Source organism: Spodoptera frugiperda, chromosome 11 (assembly GCF_023101765.2).
Source record: "Spodoptera frugiperda isolate SF20-4 chromosome 11, AGI-APGP_CSIRO_Sfru_2.0, whole genome shotgun sequence".
NCBI classification, from domain to species: Eukaryota; Metazoa; Arthropoda; class Insecta; order Lepidoptera; family Noctuidae; genus Spodoptera; species Spodoptera frugiperda.
Window position 1 is genome coordinate 7,867,809 of NC_064222.1, and position 18,792 is coordinate 7,886,600.

At 39.4% G+C, this 18,792-nt stretch overlaps 1 protein-coding gene across 4 annotated transcripts in view; it reads left to right on the forward strand.

Moving 5' to 3' along the window:
* Window positions 1-18,792, forward strand: part of LOC118274585 (unconventional myosin-XVIIIa) — a 297,865-nt gene that overhangs the window by 148,088 nt on the left and 130,985 nt on the right. For all 4 annotated transcript variants that reach the window (XM_050696858.1, XM_050696857.1, XM_050696859.1 and 1 more), the window contains 14 exons: window positions 2,035-2,172; window positions 2,942-3,085; window positions 3,721-3,950; window positions 4,518-4,665; window positions 5,451-5,561; window positions 5,870-5,999; window positions 6,533-6,629; window positions 7,047-7,170; window positions 7,711-7,858; window positions 8,143-8,243; window positions 8,861-8,982; window positions 9,715-9,890; window positions 11,274-11,359; window positions 11,920-12,058. In XM_050696858.1, coding sequence (XP_050552815.1) covers window positions 2,035-2,172; window positions 2,942-3,085; window positions 3,721-3,950; window positions 4,518-4,665; window positions 5,451-5,561; window positions 5,870-5,999; window positions 6,533-6,629; window positions 7,047-7,170; window positions 7,711-7,858; window positions 8,143-8,243; window positions 8,861-8,982; window positions 9,715-9,890; window positions 11,274-11,359; window positions 11,920-12,058 — 1,894 coding nt within the window. The remainder of the gene's footprint in view (window positions 1-2,034; window positions 2,173-2,941; window positions 3,086-3,720; window positions 3,951-4,517; window positions 4,666-5,450; window positions 5,562-5,869; window positions 6,000-6,532; window positions 6,630-7,046; window positions 7,171-7,710; window positions 7,859-8,142; window positions 8,244-8,860; window positions 8,983-9,714; window positions 9,891-11,273; window positions 11,360-11,919; window positions 12,059-18,792) is intronic.

Below are 18,792 nucleotides of genomic sequence, written 5' to 3' on the forward strand. Positions count from 1 at the left end.
GCTTGGGATAGCATACAGCAAGTGGATATCCGAAACATCATCCAAAGCATGCCAGAGCGCATGCAGGCGGTTATTAGAGCTAGAGGAGGGAACACCCGATATTAAAAACACAAAAACACAACAAAAATACAGTTACTTTTAATTCCATAGTGTATTGAAACTGATAGTGTAAATTCTTCGTTTTCTGTAAAACTGTGTTTTTTTTAAAAACAGTATTTTTGGTGTAGTGTACTTGTGAAAACTGACGTTTAAAATCATGAGAAACAATCAATAGTCTTAACTACCTTTAATTTAGTGACAATATAAGTTCTAATTTAGAAATATCGTCAAATTCTTACGTGGCCAAGTTTCCGTGCCGGTGAGTGTATTTTAACGTAACTTCATTTCCTTACAGTCGGATTGTAGGTTTACTAACCTTAATTTGATTATTGACAAGGACAGCTATTTATTGAATTAGTTTGTTTCTCTCTTTGTTGTGTTTACTCTACGTTTGGTGTCACAAGTGTGGTGTGAGTGAGTGTGAGTGTCAATAATATAGTAGTGGAAATTAATGTCAAATGTAACGTCGTGTTACTTTCTGTGCCTTATGGGGGCTAGGAATTTGAGGGTTTTTGTTGGGGAATCGGGGATTGGAGAGATTGATGACGGCTAATTCGGCCTACTGTAACCTCACTTGCACAGTTCCAGTGAAGAACGCGCTCAAACAAACAAACTAACAAACTCTTCAGCTTTATACAATAGTAAGTATAGGAGATATGGCAGTCCTACAAAAGTTTAACTTATGCAATACATTATTTTGAAGTAACATTTAATACGCGATGCAATATTAATTTCAAATTTAATTCACTATAATCACTACAGAAACACATTTAAAATCGAAAATAAATAATAAACGTGATACGGAGATAGGCAAAATGTAATAAAAATTACTCGTTTTCTATTACCATAATGTTATTGCTATCGCCTATCGCCATTAGCATACGTAATACGGACGCTGAAGGTCGAATAGTGTCGCTTCGTAATTGGATTACGTTTTATAGGCAAATTTATTATCTTATTAATTGCCTGTCAAACTGTTTTGGTCTTTATTATTAATTGTTATACGGTTGTTTTTCGGTAAATTGGGTTTTTATTTGGTAGTAAGATTTGGATAGCGGTTTTGTCCGCGTTTCAAAAAATGGTGTATTATGTGTTAAGTTCTAAGCTGTTTCTGTGTCAAATTTATCCAGATGCGTTCAGTAGTTTTTGTGTAGCATGCATGAAAAGATTACTAGGATTACCACACTAGGATTTTTTAAAAAACACGTCCAAAAACAATAAAAAAATTACATTAGAATAATTATAATTTAGGTGAACGAATAGAAGTAGTGGGATTTGAATGTATGTATCTTAATTAATGTATTTATATTTTCAAAATGTTAATAATCGTATTTATTTTTGGCCTGACATTTTGTGCATTACGGATGTAAACTGGATGGGTTATAAATAAATACATTTGCAAATAAATAATTTGAATTTGAAAATAAAGAATAATTTATTCTTTAGTTCTTCATCTTGGTCTGTTCATTATTTTAATGAACGACGGATAACCTGATGGGAAGCAAAAATATTGTAAATGTGAAAGTTTATTTGTGATGTTTGGACATTTGTTCGTCAATTGAAACTACTGAACGGATTTTGAACAAATTTGGTCAAAGTCAAAATTATTTATTTCACATAGACAAGGAAGGTACTTTTGAACGAACAAATTATGTATAATAACAATCTAAATGTCTGCCGGTCAGTCCTCTAGTGAAGCTCGTTCTCTTGCTCGTTCCGAAGTGTAGATTCCCATGGAGAAGAACGAGCTAAGAAACTCCATAGGTTACTCTTTTTCAATCAGGTTCATAATACAATCCTTGGTTATATTGTTTCAAATGCTAGGCTGACTTGGGTGCTAGGATACTTTTATCCAAAGGTAATATATTTACGGTGAGAGATTTAACTATCAAAGTAAATATTAGTTCAATGTTTTATTTTATTTTTTATTCTCAGGTCTGGTTCCGGTAAAACATCGGCGATGCGTCACTGCGTGTGGTACCTAGCTAGCGCGTACCCGGCGCAGGGCTCGAAGCTCACACCCGAACGATTGGATGCCGCTTTCGATGTACTGCACTTGTTTGGATCTACTAGGTAAGGATGTTGTTTTAAGTAATTCTGAATATAGATGCTAGTTATTTTAGTCTTTATTTATATCCTGGTCAATAAGGTTGATTATTGTTAAAAGATTACCATTCTATTAGGGATGGTACATCATCGAGGGTGCATCAATAGCCCAGACCATCCACTGCTGTTCTATGCATCACCTTCTTATAAGAGGGGATTATTATCTCCTTCTTGCCAGGCTTAGAGATTGCATCAAGGTCATCATAGACCGCTACTGTCCAGCCTCTATCAAATTCGTAATACCTTAATTATGTCTACAACACCCAAGGTAAGAGTAAACGTCATAACTTACACTTATTTTTCTAATAATCGTTGCCCCATACTACGATTTTCTCCTATGTCCTGGATGCGGATCACGCAAAGAGTTACGCTGTTACAAGCTAGAGTTACAAGCTTCACACGGCTCGATTACTCGTAGTTATGTCGCTAGATGGCGTTGGCGGTAACATGGCCCCGGCCTTGGAAACAGCAGGTTCCAACAGGATTAGCAGACCAGCTCGTCGGACACATCAACCGCATACTGGTAGGGGGCATATTTTCGAGAATGCCCTACGTGTGATGCCCGATGACGTCAGTAGGTCGGCCACCCTTGAGATCCCATCGGCTCCAGGATAAATTCGTATAATTCCGTGCGGGAATCCGGAACACGTTGCGTGGCAGCAAGTTACTCAGCCACCGCGCCAATCGAACAGTCATCAATTTCATGAATCTTCTTAATATTAAACATTACTTCCAGGACCGGCTCCAACCCTCACGCATCACGCTTCGTATCCCTGACCTCTTTGGACTTCGACGGTGGTGGCGCTCTGGCTGCGGCATCAGTACAGATACTGCTGCCGGACCTCAAACCTGGACAGGCACCGCTAAGGGCACTGCACACGTGAGTATTTTGAGTTTAATTTGTGAATTTGGACCTTATTTTTGTGGGGTGCAAGGTTGGATTTTGAGTGATGAGTGAAAAATTGGCCTTAAACGAGGTTGTTAACGAGTTGAATGTATGAATAAATCGTTGAATTGGCCTTAAACGAGTTAATAAAATTGTTGATTAGGTTACAGTAGTAAGGATCTGAAAAATACTATGCTGAAAACCGCATTAAAATCGGTTCAGCCAAATGTGAGATAATTGCGCATAAACATACCTACATAGTCGTATGAAGTTTTTTTGAAGTTGGTTAAAAACCACCCCGTTCCTACTCCTGCTAGAGCCGGAGTCCCAGTAAACCAGCTAGGCTTTTTTTTAAGGGAGTAAAATCATCCAATGACTTCTCTCGCCTTGGACGAGGCAAGAGGGAGTGTCAGACTCTTACTGACGAAAAATCGCTCCGTTCCTACTCCTGCTTTAAGAGCCGGAGCCCCGGTAAACCCGCTAGGTAGTCCGCAGCTTCGGATCAGAAACCAGCTAGGTGGTCCGCATCTCCGCAGTTTATTCACATCATGTTACAATAGCCAACACAGTGAACATAAATAAAAGAGAAAACTATTATCTTAAGTGCCTCTTTCTCCATTCTCTTCCAGCCTCTACCACGGCTGCGACGGCCGCCTCCGCCGCGAGCTCCTGTTCGACCAGGCTCCCATCACGACTCCCAACCCATTCATGTCCTCCACTGAGAAGGCGGACGCTCCCACTGAGTTCGCAGCGCTGAAGGAAGCGCTGCAGCTGCTGGCTGTTACTGAGAACGAGCAGATGGCCATCTGGAAGATCATGGCTGCTATTTGCCATTTGGGATGGGCGGGCGCTGTTAAAGGTGAGGTGTAGTTCTAATTGTGGGGAATTCGATTGCTGTTTTGTTTTGGTTGAGTCATGTTTTATATGGATAAAGTAGTTATGGAATTTCGGTTACGAAACAAAATATTAGTCATAAGATTGACGCAAGTGCGACTGCTGGGCAAGGGGCCTTGGGTTCGATTCCCGTGTCGGGCAAAGTATAACTGGGCTTTTTGCGGTGTTTCGAAAATGTCTCAGCATTAGCACGGAGTCTGGAATTGTGCCCAGTGATATGGCAATAGGCTCATTCCCATATTACTATGCAGACTTATAATACAAATAGAATAAAAGGCGTGTCGTTGTAACAATCAGCGGATCACTGTAAATAGTGACTCGGATTTATCCAAAGATAATATTGATATTGAGGTTTCTAAACAAAAATAAACAGTGAGCAGTACATAAGCAGTTGTGCTTATTAATACCCCATTTAAAGAAAGTATTATTATATTATGTCATAAAACAAGGACAAGCCACTTAGATGACATGATGTATGATGTATTTAATGGCGTTATACTTACGTATCTATAATTTTCTTCTTAATTCCCAGCTAACACCGGCTCAGGCATCAAATACCAGTTCGCGAGCACGGGTTGCGGCCAGCGCGCCGCCCGACTACTGGGGGTCGGCACTGAGGAGCTTGCTAGAGCTGTGTTCGTGACCGTACCTACATCGCCACAGACTAACTCTAATCTAAGGTAAAGTGTAATAATAATAAATAGTAGTAAATAAATTAATAAATAGTATTAAATAGTGTAGTTAATCTTTAGTTATATTTCTAAACATCTTCGTAAAATAGTGTGAAAATTCGAATGCAATTTTACCGGCGACGCTCTATAAAGGTAAGCGTCCACAGGCCCGCATCGTACGCAACGGATTTTAGTTTGTCTTGTATAGAAACTCATACAACTGCGTCCACTGATCCGCATCGTACGGACCGCATCATCGGCAATGCCTATATGCGATGCGTACTAATGATGTCGTACGGAATGCGTACGATGCGGGTCTGTTGACGCTTACTTTAAGGGATTGCACTCTAGTTCTCTTCAGGTGTTGCAGATGTTATCATGGGGCGTCGATGACTTACCGTGTCTGATGAATTATCTGCTCTTTTCTCCCCTGAATTTCTAGCTTAATGTCACTTTAGCGCTTGTCTACAGAGAGAGTAGGAACCTCAATGTATGGGAATGACATCAATCCCGTATAATTTAGTTTTCTACTCTGTAGAATAGCTATTGACTTACAAGTACTAACAAGTAGTTGTCTACTTGATTTTCATACAACTTTAACACTTGCGTTTTAAATGGCATTTAGCTACAGGATTTGTTCCATAAAACAGAAAACCGACGCTGAAACAACCGAAGCCTTTTATGGGTACCGTTCCCCTATAGGCAATCAACGTTCTATTTTCTGTCCCATTACTTTAGTATGCTAAATGATATACTATTCTATATGTATAGTTTTGAATATGTCAACATTCCAGAACGCCATCTCCATCGAACGAGCGAGAGATGTCTGGCACGGAGGCTGTGGATGCGTTCGTCACTGGACTGTACAACGAGACGTTCAACATCATTGCTGCTTTAGTTAACAGGTAAGCAATATAAATATAAAGCTAAAGTAAAGTAAACGTAAGCAATAGACCTAAAAACTCATTTACTCTTCGAAATGTTATCGCGTTCGGCGCTCTGAAATTAACATTACTTTTTTATATTGATATACACGTTGCTCTGTTAATTCGCACTGGCCAATCAGAGAGCTGAGCCTCAGTAAATCAGAGAGGCAAACGCGCCCTTGTTTTGATTTCGTTCAACGTAAAGCAAATTCAAACAAGGGTACAGAAATTAACATTACTTTCTTTAATTCTTCATCATAATAAATGACATTTGTATGTAATTGCAGGAGTCTATCGACCTCAGCTCGCACGGCGGCGTCGATCCTCCTGTTGGACACGCCGGGCGCGGACAACCCCATGTGTGCCGGCCAGCAGAGCGGGGCGCCGCTGTCCAAGCTACTGTCCAACTATCTACAGGTGTGTATAATCTTGTCAACTACTTATGGGTAAACTGGAGCCCAAAAAATAAACTGGGGCCTAAAAAAATATTAACTAGGAATGCTGTATTCTTTTTTTTGTAAAAACTATTATTAAGTGTCATATTTCTTTTCAATATACTAAGCTTTTATTAATTTATGTTAATTAATTTATCTCATTAAATAAACAAACATCTCGATAGTGGGTAATGCACTTGATCCCTCAAATGTCAAATGCACAGCGGTTTTATACCGATAACCAAAAATTTTAAAAATATGTGATGGGCATAAGTATGCATGCATGGTATAAGCATGGCTTGTACCTATTAATAATAGTATAGATGAAATTAATTTCCCAATCTTCCCAATCTCTGATTCCCCCATTAACCCTTAAATTCCTATCCCCCGAAAGGCCGGCAACGCACTTGTAACGCTTCTGATGTATCGGGCGGTGGTGATTTCTTACCATCAGTTGATCCGTCTGCTCGTTTACCGACTTACCATAAAAAATGTATGAATATTGTTTTATTACAGGAACGTTTGCAAGCAATGTTCCACGAGGCTCTACTCGTGGCTCCACGCGAGAGATACTCGCAGGAAGGCATCACACTCGATGATGGAACTGAAGAAGGTAATTTCTTTGATTGTGTTTGTTGGACTGCCAAGTTGGAAATGCGACTGCCGGGCTCGATTCCCGGTTCGGGCAAAGTATTACTGGTCTATTTTCGGGTTTTTCGAAAATTTCTCAGTAATAGCACGGAGTCTGGAATTATGTCCAGTATATAGGAATAGGCTCACACCCTATTACATGGGATTTATAATACAAATGGTGAAAACTAGGTTTACAGTGGTATTACGTGCCCTAATGTGCACCTCTGAATACCCCTTCAGGGATAAAAGGCGTGATGATACATGTGTTTGTTCGGTATCCAATATTGGGTAAAAGAACTTGGTCAATATTAAGTATGAAAAGTCCTTTCGTTTTCCGGAAACAACTAGCAAGCTTATTCAAAACTAAATAATAATTTATCGTGCCTTCACATTGCAGATTGGTTGTCGGAGACAGTGAACCCCGGTCCGATGGTGGAGCTGTTGGACAAAGCGCCGCAGAACACGATAGTACGCAGCTCGCAGGCAGACCTGCGCGAGTGTGACCGTAGGGGGTTGTTGTGGTAAGATAATAAAGAAATGTCTGTAGCTATGTTTGCATTATAGTATAGGTATGATTAAAAATTCAAAGTGTTAATCACACTGACAGTATTTTTATAAAATCAAGCCGTATTTTTGTAAAAGTAGATTAACCTACTTAAGAATACGCGTATTACATAGACTTCTTACCAGTACCCTTAGTACGAGTTTCTTTTACGTTTATCGAGATCGAAACGAGAGCGCGTTCGTTTGCGCCGACAAGTCAGAACGCCGAACGCACTCTTGTTTTGTTTTCGTTCGGCATAACGCAAACTCGTACTATAATTGGATGATTTTCCCCCTGTTTAAAAAAAAGGGTACAATTATGCCACAAGTGCCACTTGCAACAGAAATCGAACCGGTGGTCAAACATCTTGCCACATCATCTTGCAGAAAGCGAGCCTGTGCTCAAACATTACACAGTAAAAGTATAAATTTACAAATTGACAAAAAAAAAACAATAATTATTTTACCGACAATTTCACCAACGAAATAATAATAATAACATGACAATATATCCCCAGGCTTCTAGACGAAGAGTCCATGTACCCTGGTTCTTCAGACGACACGTTCCTGGAGCGTGTGATGGCCCACTACGGCGCGCCCAACCACACGCACTACCTCATCAAGAAGGCGCCTCATGCCAGGCAGTTTGTGTTGCAGCATCTACAGGTTCGTAGTGGATTTTGAACCTTATGTCTATTGTGATATAGTTGAAAATGTATTTGAAGAACTTTGTTAATACGGGTTATAGTGATATGCGTTTGGTTGACGTAAGAAAGGAAACTAAATCTACAGTATGCTTACAAACAAATATCGATCCTGTTCTTATTGCATTAAAGTTGATTTCACAATAACATATTATATTACTAAAACAAAATCTATTTCTTAGCTACACTAGTGTCAAACGATATTCAACTTTATATTCAGGTAACAAGTTTCATATTCTATTTCAGGGAACAAACCCGGTTTTATACGATGTGACTGGGTGGGTGAAGGCGAGCCGAGAGAACCCCGTTACTAAGAAAGCTTTGACATTACTACAAGAGAGTCAGAAGTGAGTATTTAGAGTTTAAAAATTAAAATATAATTTATCTATTAGTCATATAGATTAGTCAACTTCATTGAGGTATTTGTATAATAACTATTGTGAGACATACTAAATTAATTGAAAATAATGACTTATTTTATTTACTAATTGAGAAAAGCTCTACCAGTTTGAAGTCATATCGGGACTCTTATTCACGAGTAGCAATTCAACTGGTTATGTAGCTGAAACTAGTAGAGCTTTGGTTGTTGTATTCCATATACGTAAGAGTAACAACGTAGTTGATTGGCAGAAAAGAAGTTTCAAAGAATATGTCTCGTTGGTCGAGTGGTCGCAAGTGCGACTGCCGGACAAGAGGTCTTGGGTTCGATTCTCGGGTCGGGCAAAGTATTACTGAGCTTTTTTCGGTTTTCTTAGTAGTAGCACGGAGTCTAGAATTGTGCCCAGTATATGGCAATAGGCTCACCCCTATTACATGGGACTTATAACACAAATGGTGAAAAGTGGGTGTACATTGTATAGCGGCATTACATGCCGTAATGTGTACCTCTGCCTACCCGTTCGGGGATAAAAGGCGTGACTTTAGACACACTAATAATAGTTTCTAACGTCTCCCCCCCCCCCAGCGAGGACATCGGTCGGCTGTCGTCGTGGTCGCGCGGCGCGTGCGGCGTGGGCGCGTGGTCGTGCGCGGCCGACGCCGGCACGCTGCGCCGCGCCAGCTCCATACGGAGGACGCTCACCTCGGGTACGTACCTATGTGCTAAGATGGTGGATTCTTTATGGGGTACAACGACCCGCCCCAGCTTTGCATGGGTACAATGTTGATATAATTAACTTTCCTCTTGAATCACTCTTGCCCGAATACTCAAACGCTATTCAATTTTAAGTTGTACTTAAATATCGTGCTGTTTCTGTCATTTTATAAAGAATTGATAGGGACAGAACTAGTTTTGAGAGAGTTTTAAAATTGAGTAGCGTTTGAGTATTCGGAGATATAGTAAGACGGTGGATTTTTTTATGGGACAAGCCCGCCACAGTCAACTGTACCGCTGCAACAGCTGTAAGCCAGGATCTACAGTAGATACAACCACGAAAACACCGGTAAACCGTGATTATGAAGATCAGGCCTTGAAATCTCAATCTCCGAAAGGAAGGAACGAAGTAGTGGTCCAAATGTACCTTCAAATCTTCAAGAAAAAAATGTACTCTTTCTTAAAAGGCCGGTAACACGCTCCTTTAGTGTTGCGGGTGTCTGTGGGAGGCGCTGATCGCTAACCATGAGGTGCTCTATCTGTTCGATTAAATGGCTTGCCTCGAAGAGCAGGAGTAGGAACAGTGTGGATTTTAATCAGTAAGAGTCTGACACACCCTCTCCCCTCGACCAAGGCGGGAGAAATCATTGGATGATTTCCCCCCCTAATTAGTACCTGAGTTAATAACTATAATTATTATTAATTTATTGCATTACTCCCCCCAGGCACAGCGGGCATGAAGCGTCGTTCAACAGCTTTACAAGCGAAGTTCGTAGCAGACGGTATAGTGGACACGCTGCGCCGCTGCGGGGCTGGTGGACTCAGCTTCGTCTGCTGTCTCCTGGCCCACCAGCCTCATGATATGCTGGACGACATCAATGTACCGCTGCTCAGGTCGCAGGTTGGTGCAAAATGTGTTTTGTGTTCATGGTGATAGGTTTCAAAATCCTTTGTCTGTGTTGCGCGTTTAGTAGGAATATTTATAGTAGAATATTTCCTCATGACATGCTGGATGACATCAATGTACCACTGCTCAGGTCGCAGGTTGGTGCAAAATGTGTTTTATGTTCATGGTGATAGGTTTCAAAATCTTTTGTCTGCGTAGTATCACGCGCTTTGTAGGAATACTCACAATGTACCACTGCTCAGGTCGCAGGTTGGTGCAAAAATGTGTTTTGTGTTCATGGTGATAGGTTTCAAAATCCTTTGTCTGTGTTGCGCGTTTAGTAGGAATGTTTATGGTCAAATACTCAATGGTGTCTCCTGGCTCACCAGCCTCATGATATGCTGGACGACATCAATGTACCGCTGCTCAGGTCGCAGGTTGGTGCAAAATGTGTTTTGTGTTCATGGTGATAGGTTTCAAAATCCTTTGTCTGTGTTGCGCGTTTAGTAGGAATATTTATAGTCAAATACTCAATGGTGACTCCTGGCCCATCAGCCTCATGATATGCTGGATGATATCAACGTACCGCTGCTCAGGTCGCAGGTTGGTGCAAAATGTGTTTTGTGTTCATGGTGATAGGTTTCAAAATCCTTTGTCTGTGTAGTATCACGCGCTTTGTAGGAATACTCACAATGTACCGCTGCTCAGGTCGCAGGTTGGTGCAAAATGTGTTTTGTGTTCATGGTGATAGGTTTCAAAATCCTTTGTCTGTGTAGTATCACGCGCTTTGTAGGAATACTCACAATGTACCACTGCTCAGGTCGCAGGTTGGTTCAAAATGTGTTTTGTGTTCATGGTGATAGGTTTCAAAATCCTTTGTCTGCGTAGTATCACGCGCTTTGTAGGAATACTCACAATGTACCGCTGCTCAGGTCGCAGGTTGGTGCAAAATGTGTTTTCTGTTCATGGTGATAGGTTTCAAAATCCTTTGTCTGTGTTGCGCGTTTGGTAGGAATGTTTATAGTCAAATACTCAATGGTGACTCCTGGCTCACCAGCCTCATGATATGCTGGACGACATCAATGTACCACTGCTCAGGTCGCAGGTTGGTGCAAAAATGTGTTTTGTGTTCATGGTGATAGGTTTCAAAATCCTTTGTCTGTGTTGCGCGTTTAGTAGGATTTTTTATGGCCAAATACTCAATGGTGACTCAATTTTATGATGCTTTTAGATATAGTTCTGTCACAACAAATTCTTTATAAAAGACAGAGATAGAACGATACTTAAGAATAACTTCAAATTGAGTAGCGTAAAGCAAATTCGATTAAAGTGCAGATTGCACAGTACAAAATGATTTTTATGAATATGGCATTAAGGTTTATTATACTTTGTCCCCAGTTCCGTGGTTTCCAACTGCTAGACGCGGCGCGACTGTACAAGCAAGGCTTCCCTGAACACATGCCGCTGTCAGAGTTTGCAAGGAGGTAAGATCTTATATTAATATACATTTATGTCTTTATCATTATCAATTAACAGCTAAGTTAACTTCAAAGTTACATAATTATTTATTGTAAGTAATTCACACTTAAAATCAACATTTTATAGATAGATAGACATTAGACCTTTTTTATGGTATAAACCGGTAAACGAGCGGACGGATCACCTGATGGTAAGCAATCGCCGCCGCCCACACGCCGCCGGATACCTGCCCTTTTGGGGTTTAGGAATTTACGGTTTGTTGGGGAATCGGGGATTGGTAACGGGGGTAATTGGTCCCCCTAACCTCACTCACAACGCAAGCGTTTGTTTCACGTCAGTTTTCTGTGAGGACGTGGTATCACTCCAATCGAGCCGGCCCATTCGTGCCGAAGCATGGCTCTCCCACATTTTAAAACTCTTAAACCTTTTGTATATAAGACAATACATTGACAATATCGTTTCTCGCGTGGATCCATGCTCCTGGCATACCATATCACTGCCTATTCTTGCTGAAGCATGGCTCCCCCACACTTTAAAACTCTCAATAAACCCCACTTGCCCCCAGGTACCGTCTCCTAGCGACGTCGGACAACGAAGACTCGGACACGGTGCAGCAACCAGCGCTCTCCGACCGACAGATTGTGGACGACATGTTTCTGTCTTTGGACCTGGATGTGACTAGCTACAGGCTTGGACTGACTCAGGTATGTTGCTACGCTAATTTCAACTGTATTTTATAAGTAACTAGCTACTTCCGCGCGGTTTCACCCGCTCTGCTTGGCTTCTATTGGTTATAGCGTGATGTTTTATAGCCTATAGCCTTCCTCAAAAAAAGAATGATTCAAATCAGACCAGTAGTTCTGGAGATTAGCGCGTTCAAACAAACAAACAAACAAACAATCAAACAAACAAACTCTTCAGTTTTATAATATTAGTATAGATATAGATTATTCTAGCTTGTGCTTCTGTTTCTTGTGTATTATTTTAGGTTGTTTCGTGTCTTCTTCTTAGTTGAAATGGACTTTAAATACATGAGGGTTAGGTCGGTTTTCGTATGAGCTATACTTGTAGCTCTTAGATAGATTGTGGACGACATGTTACTGTCTTTGGACCTCGATGTGACTAGCTACAGACTTGGACTTACTCAGGTATGTTGCTACGCTAATTTCAACTGTATTGTATAGGTAATAGAGACTATTTTAGCTTGTGCTTCTGTTTCTTGTGTATTATTTTAGGTTGTTTTGTGTCTTCTTCTTAGTTGAAATGGACTTTAAATACATGAGGGTTAGGTTGGTTTTCGTATGAGCTATACTTGTAGCTCTTAGATAGATTGTGGACGACATGTTACTGTCTCTGGACCTGGATGTGACTAGCTACAGGCTTGGACTGACTCAGGTATGTTGCTAAGCTAATTTCAACTGTATTTTATAAGTAATTGAGACTGTTTTAGGTTGTTTTGTGTGGACTTACTCAGGTATGTTGCTATGCTAGTTTCAACTGTATTGTATAGGTGATAGAGGTTATTTTAGCTTGTTCTTCTGTTTCTTGTGTATTATTTAAGGTTGTTTTGCATCTTCTTCTCGGTCGGTATTCGTATGTCCAATACTTGTAGCTTTTAGGCAGACAGATTGTACACGAGATCTCTGGACCCGACGCCGCCTGGGTGTACACAGCATCGACGCTGTTTTACAAAATTAAACTGTAATGTGCAAGAGATTGAGATGATTTTAGTTTGTGTTAAGTTTGTACTAAGCCCTCTGGGTATGACCCTCGAACAAAGTCGGATTGCTATTTATGAATAATACTCACATAATCAAGACATTCTTATTTAAAGTTTCACTGCATAACATAAGCCGTCCTTGTTAGTTATATTACTAAGGAACCAGCAGTTATGTTGGTTACATTATTGAATAGTAATGAACCAGCGATTAAACTAACCGGTTGAGTGTCAAATATGACACTTCAATTAGGCTTACATCTAGCTGTCATATAATGTTTAGTTGCTTAACTGAATAGATCGCAGAAACATATTTAGGTTACGTCATCTAAAAATCAATCATAGGAATATTGGTAGGCTCTAGGAGAAAGTAATCTTGTTAGACTTTACAGAGATAGATACACGAAAAAAGGACAGGTGTTTCTACACCTGTTTTACCATGTTCTACTATTATAAGTTACGCAAAAAATAATTTGAATCTAAAATCTTTGGATTAAGATTCATTTTTGACATTCGTTCTATTGAACTTCTGCCAAAAACATACCGAAACAGAGATTTTGAACTTAGACCAGATAATTATTTCAATAAGAACAGGCTGATGTTGATGATAATAATGATGAATAATTTCCACCGTAAATAATACGTATGAATGTGCTGCAATGTAAAAGTCTGCTGCGCATGCGCAAACGCGCATTCGTTCGCGATACTGCGGCAATGACGCTTTGACAAGCGTTGTTTCACGTCAGTTTGCTGTGAGACAGTGGTATCACCCCGATCAAGCCGGCCCATTCGTGCCGAAGTCTCCCACATTTACTATAAAATAGCTTTGTCTGTCGGTATACGAGTCACAATAGAAAACACATTGTGTCTCGCGTAGATCTGCGTTCCATCATACAACAGCATTAATGCATTGCATTTTTTCCTCTTGTTTATACAAATACGACTTCCGAATATCATTGTGTATTGTATAATCAGAACCTCAAACAAATAAGTTTAGGTGACGACTAACACGACTATTATAAAGCAAACATGTCGTACGTTTGTCTTTAATAAGGAAACGGCGAGGAAGTGGCATTGACTGGTATTTAGCTTAGGTATACCAAAGTTAGTGTATTTCCCTTAAGTTTTATGAGGAAGTTACATGTGTATGTGTTTCCGTGATACGTGGATGCAGATTTGTTTACTTTTTATTGCATAAAACATAACCGCGGAAGACTTAACGGGTTGCTGAGGCTCCAGCTTAAAGCGCAAGAGTAGCAACGAGGTGGACTTTAGCGATCTATAGGGCTACTCCGGTTCTCGAATGCGAAGTTTCGTTAAATCTTCGGCCGTAGGTTTTATTGATTTACTAATGAAATTACTTAAAATAACGTTTTATTTTTAATTTCAAATCAAAACCTATTTATTTATCTTCATTTCATTTTTGTTCACGAAAATTCGCAATAAATAGAATTGTAGTATGCAATCTGCGAACCCCTTTCTTTGCCAACATAACTTGTTCACGTAGGCAACTCCGCCTTTAGCGTATATAACGGTCTAAGAAGAGTAGTAGGAATTTACATAAACTAACCCAAAAAAATGTTAACAATAATTGATTTGTAAAACCACAGTTAACACCATAAAAGGGTAAATTATGTAGATTTATAAGAAAGCGGCTTACTTAAGTGATTATTATACCTTTATATTGATCTTTAACCCACGCAATCTACGGGGGAATGGTGCCTTTTATGGCAACAATAAAATTTATAGCTGATGAATTTTACAATAGGTAATAATCGTTGTAAAATTGATCGTTGTATTAGAGAGTTTGTGGATACGATGTGCGAGATAGAAAATGTAACTAAGATTGGTTGTTGGTCGAGTGGTCAACTCATCTCATTTTACTCGTACTTTTTTTTAAGGATGGAATATCATCCTATGTCTTCTCCCGCCTTGGGTAAGGCAACAAGGCAGTCAGACTCTTACTGACTAAAAACCACCCTGTTCTGTCTTCTAAAGGTATTTGAGACTTCCTCGCCCAGTGACGGAAAAATGACATCAATTTTAGATTTTAGATAGATTTACAAAAATTTTGATTTTCAGATTTAAGTAGGCAAAAATGAAAGATATTTCTTCAATTTCCTTTTTCTAATCAAAACAAGCAACAAACATTTTTTTTACAAAAATATTCAAATTGAAGCTGCGATTTTACGCATAGACATGCGTAGTTATAAAATATATTTTATATTCAATAAAATTACTTAGCATAAGTCCTAACTGGTTTCATTTTGTACTTAATTTTATACGTACAAGTATCAGCAATAACTATTAAAAAGCGTATTAAATCAACAGTATCGAAATTGGTCATAAATTAAAGTTGCTACTACTGTTTGTTTATATACTACTATTTATTACATATTGCCGGAAAACTTAAAAAAAAAACTGATTAACAGTTAATCAAAATTAAACCAATATTTAATAGATAGATGCGATTATTTTAATTTACTACAAGTAATTGCTTCATTTTTATTAAACGAGTTTGACTTTCTATTATATGTATGTGTATAAATATTCAGAGTGTGAATTATTTGACGTTAACGTAATCGAAACGTTACAGCGTTTAGCTCTGATTGGTTGGTTAATTTGAAGCTGGCCAATCAGTACACTTAGTACGAGTTTTCTTTACGTTTAAAGTAATCGAAACGAGAGCGCGTTCGGCGCTTTGATTGGTTGGTTTATTCGCGCCGGCCAATTAGAGCGCCGAACGCGCTTTCGTTTCGTTTTCGTTCAACGTTAAGCAAACTCGTACTAAGGGTACAGAGTAACAAAGTAATCTCCTTACCATTACTTAAAAACAAACTCATAAAAACAAAAACAAAGCGACTCGACACGCCATTACATACTCGTAAAAATTAAGGCATTACATAACAGTGTAATGTGTATGTATATGTTATAGACTAGCTTCTGCCTGCGGTTTCGCTGAAAGGCAAACGGAACGCCAAGTTAAAGTTTTAGACTACACTACCAGTATCAGAGATGGGCAGAGGGCGGGGAGGGGTTAATAGGGCTTCCAGTACCTAACCTCACTCATACAACGTTGTTTCACGTTCAGTTTTCTGTGAGGCCGTGGTATCACTCTGGTCTAGCCGACCTATTCGTGCCGAAGCATGGCTCTCCCACACATAAAATGCCAAAAATTATATACCTACCCTTTAGTTTTTTTTGCTACTTAAAAACAAACGAACAAACTCTTTCCCTCTCTTTAATATTAGTAAAGATATTATCTTATACAAAGTCTTAGAAAGAAGGCTCATTACAGATAATGGTTACTTCACTCTCACTAGTTAGAGGTCTTTGTATGTTGTCTGTATGTTTATATATGTGTGCGTATGTTTGTCAAAACATTATTACACGTTGTTCAACAAAAACAATACAAATAAAATGAATCCCATCAAAAACATCCTGTAAAAAACCCAAGTCTCGCAGCTCAGTCTTTCTACCGTCAAAAGTTGTGAGATCCATGTAATACCAAGTCGGTTAATTTATTTAGTGTCTACTTGAAGGACCTTCTGTCTTAAGTTATTACATAAGTTATTATCATGCCAATATTAAAAATATTTAACGTTTTAAACAAATAGATCGACTTGGACATCGCTTGATTTGATTATTAGTATGTATCACACTACACAGCACGACGGGCCAGCGACCAACAGGAACGAGAGTTTCAATCGCGTGAGGCGCGAGAGACTAAAGAATCTAATATAATATTGTAATATTCATTTTGTTTTCATGCGATGTCCAAGTCGATCTATTTGTTTAAAACGTTAAATATTTTTAATATTGGCATGATAATAACTTATGTAATAACTTAAGACAGAAGGTCCTTCAAGTAGACACTAAATAGATTAACCGACTTGGTATTACATGGATCTCACAACTTTTGACGGTAGAAAGACTGAGCTGCGAGACTTGGGTTTTTTACAGGATGTTTTTGATGGGATCTCACTTCTTTTTGTAGAGCCTTTATAGAGGCCAGTCTGTCTGTAAGGAGGCTAGTCGCGCTAACAATTTATATATAACAGATTTAAATTATAATATATTGTTTTATTAGATTTTCGTACTTCAAGACATGTCCAATCATGTGTTTTTCATTACGTCGACCATTTTACAAGTAATAATGTTGTTCAGTTTCATGGGCTAAACACACCCTTACCCACCCTATACCCCCTCCCTTGCCTCATATGGTAGGTACCTATCTACACCTATTAAATTTATAACCACCACCAACCACCAACTGCATAAATAACTTTGTAATCCCATATATTTATATGGGATTACAAAGTTATTGATGCAGTTGGTGTATTTGGAAAACTGGACCGAAATTACAAAATATTTAAGTTTTCCCATGATTAAGACACTAAACTCTATATGTATTCCAAATATGAAGCTTCTAAGTCTGCTAGAAGTGCCTTGGACTTTTGATGATCGGTGAGTCAGTGAGTGACAAAATTTAGAAACTTTAACAAGTTGTCATTCTTAAACTACTGGTTCAAATTGACTGAAATTTTAAATATTCCGTGTTTATACAATGCCGGATTAGTTACTGAAGATTCAGGTTTCTTGCTTTATCCACAACCGAATTATAGGGGGTCGAAAAAGGCCCGAATTGCTTCGAGAAAAGGATGGTACGGCCGTGCCGCTTTTTTTGCTCGACTTGGCGGGGGCACTGCCGTTCCCCAGATGACTATAACTCGAGAACGACTGAATTGATTCCGATGTTTGTTTTGTTTTTCGAATATCAGTTTGGTGTTCAATAATTGTTTTTGGGAAGAGAAAAATTAGAATGACATCTATTTTTATGGAATAATCCGGTAAACGAGCAGATGGATCACCTGATGCACTTGCACTCGCCGTTGCTCATGGACACCCGAAACACCAGAGGCGTTACAAGTGCGTTGCTGGGCTTTTGGGGGTTAGGAATTTAAGGATTGTTAGGGAACCGGGGATTGGGATGATTGGGAATGGGGTAATTGGGCCTCCGGTAACCTCACTCATACAACGCAAGCGTTGTTTTACATCGGTTTTCTGTGAGGCCGTGGTATCACTCCGGTCGAGCCGGCCTATTCGTGCCGAAGCATATCTCTCCCATACAAAGATCTTGATGATCGTATACATCGTAAATTAGGCTTGAATACACTACGTACTTATACCTATTACTACTTATTACCAAACCAAAAATAAAACTTAGCTGAGTCCGTTTCCACCAATGTTAAGCTATGTGTACAAATTAACATGATTAATGTAAGCTAAACGCATCCACAGTAACATAGCATAGCACATCCTTGGTGGAAAAGCAATCTAGGCGAGAGGGAGTGTCAGACTCTTACTGACTAAAAACCACCCGTTCCTATTTCTACTTTTCGAGCTGGAGCCCCGGTAACCCGCTAGCTTTCAGACACAGTAAAGATCTTGATGGTCGTATATAAGGTAAATTAGGCTTGAATACACTACGTACTTATGTACCACTTATTACCAAACAAACCTCTTCAATGTATCAGAGATCGATGTCAAACTGACTTCCCAGTGTAACGCAATGGGTTGTGAATCGCTTGCGCAATCGCTTTCACTACACCGGCGCCCGCGCAGCGCTCCGTACTATCATAGAAATTGTAACATTTATTTTGTTACGTTAGATAAATAGAGTAAAATTGTATGTTTTGTTTGTGAATGTAGAATGATGAA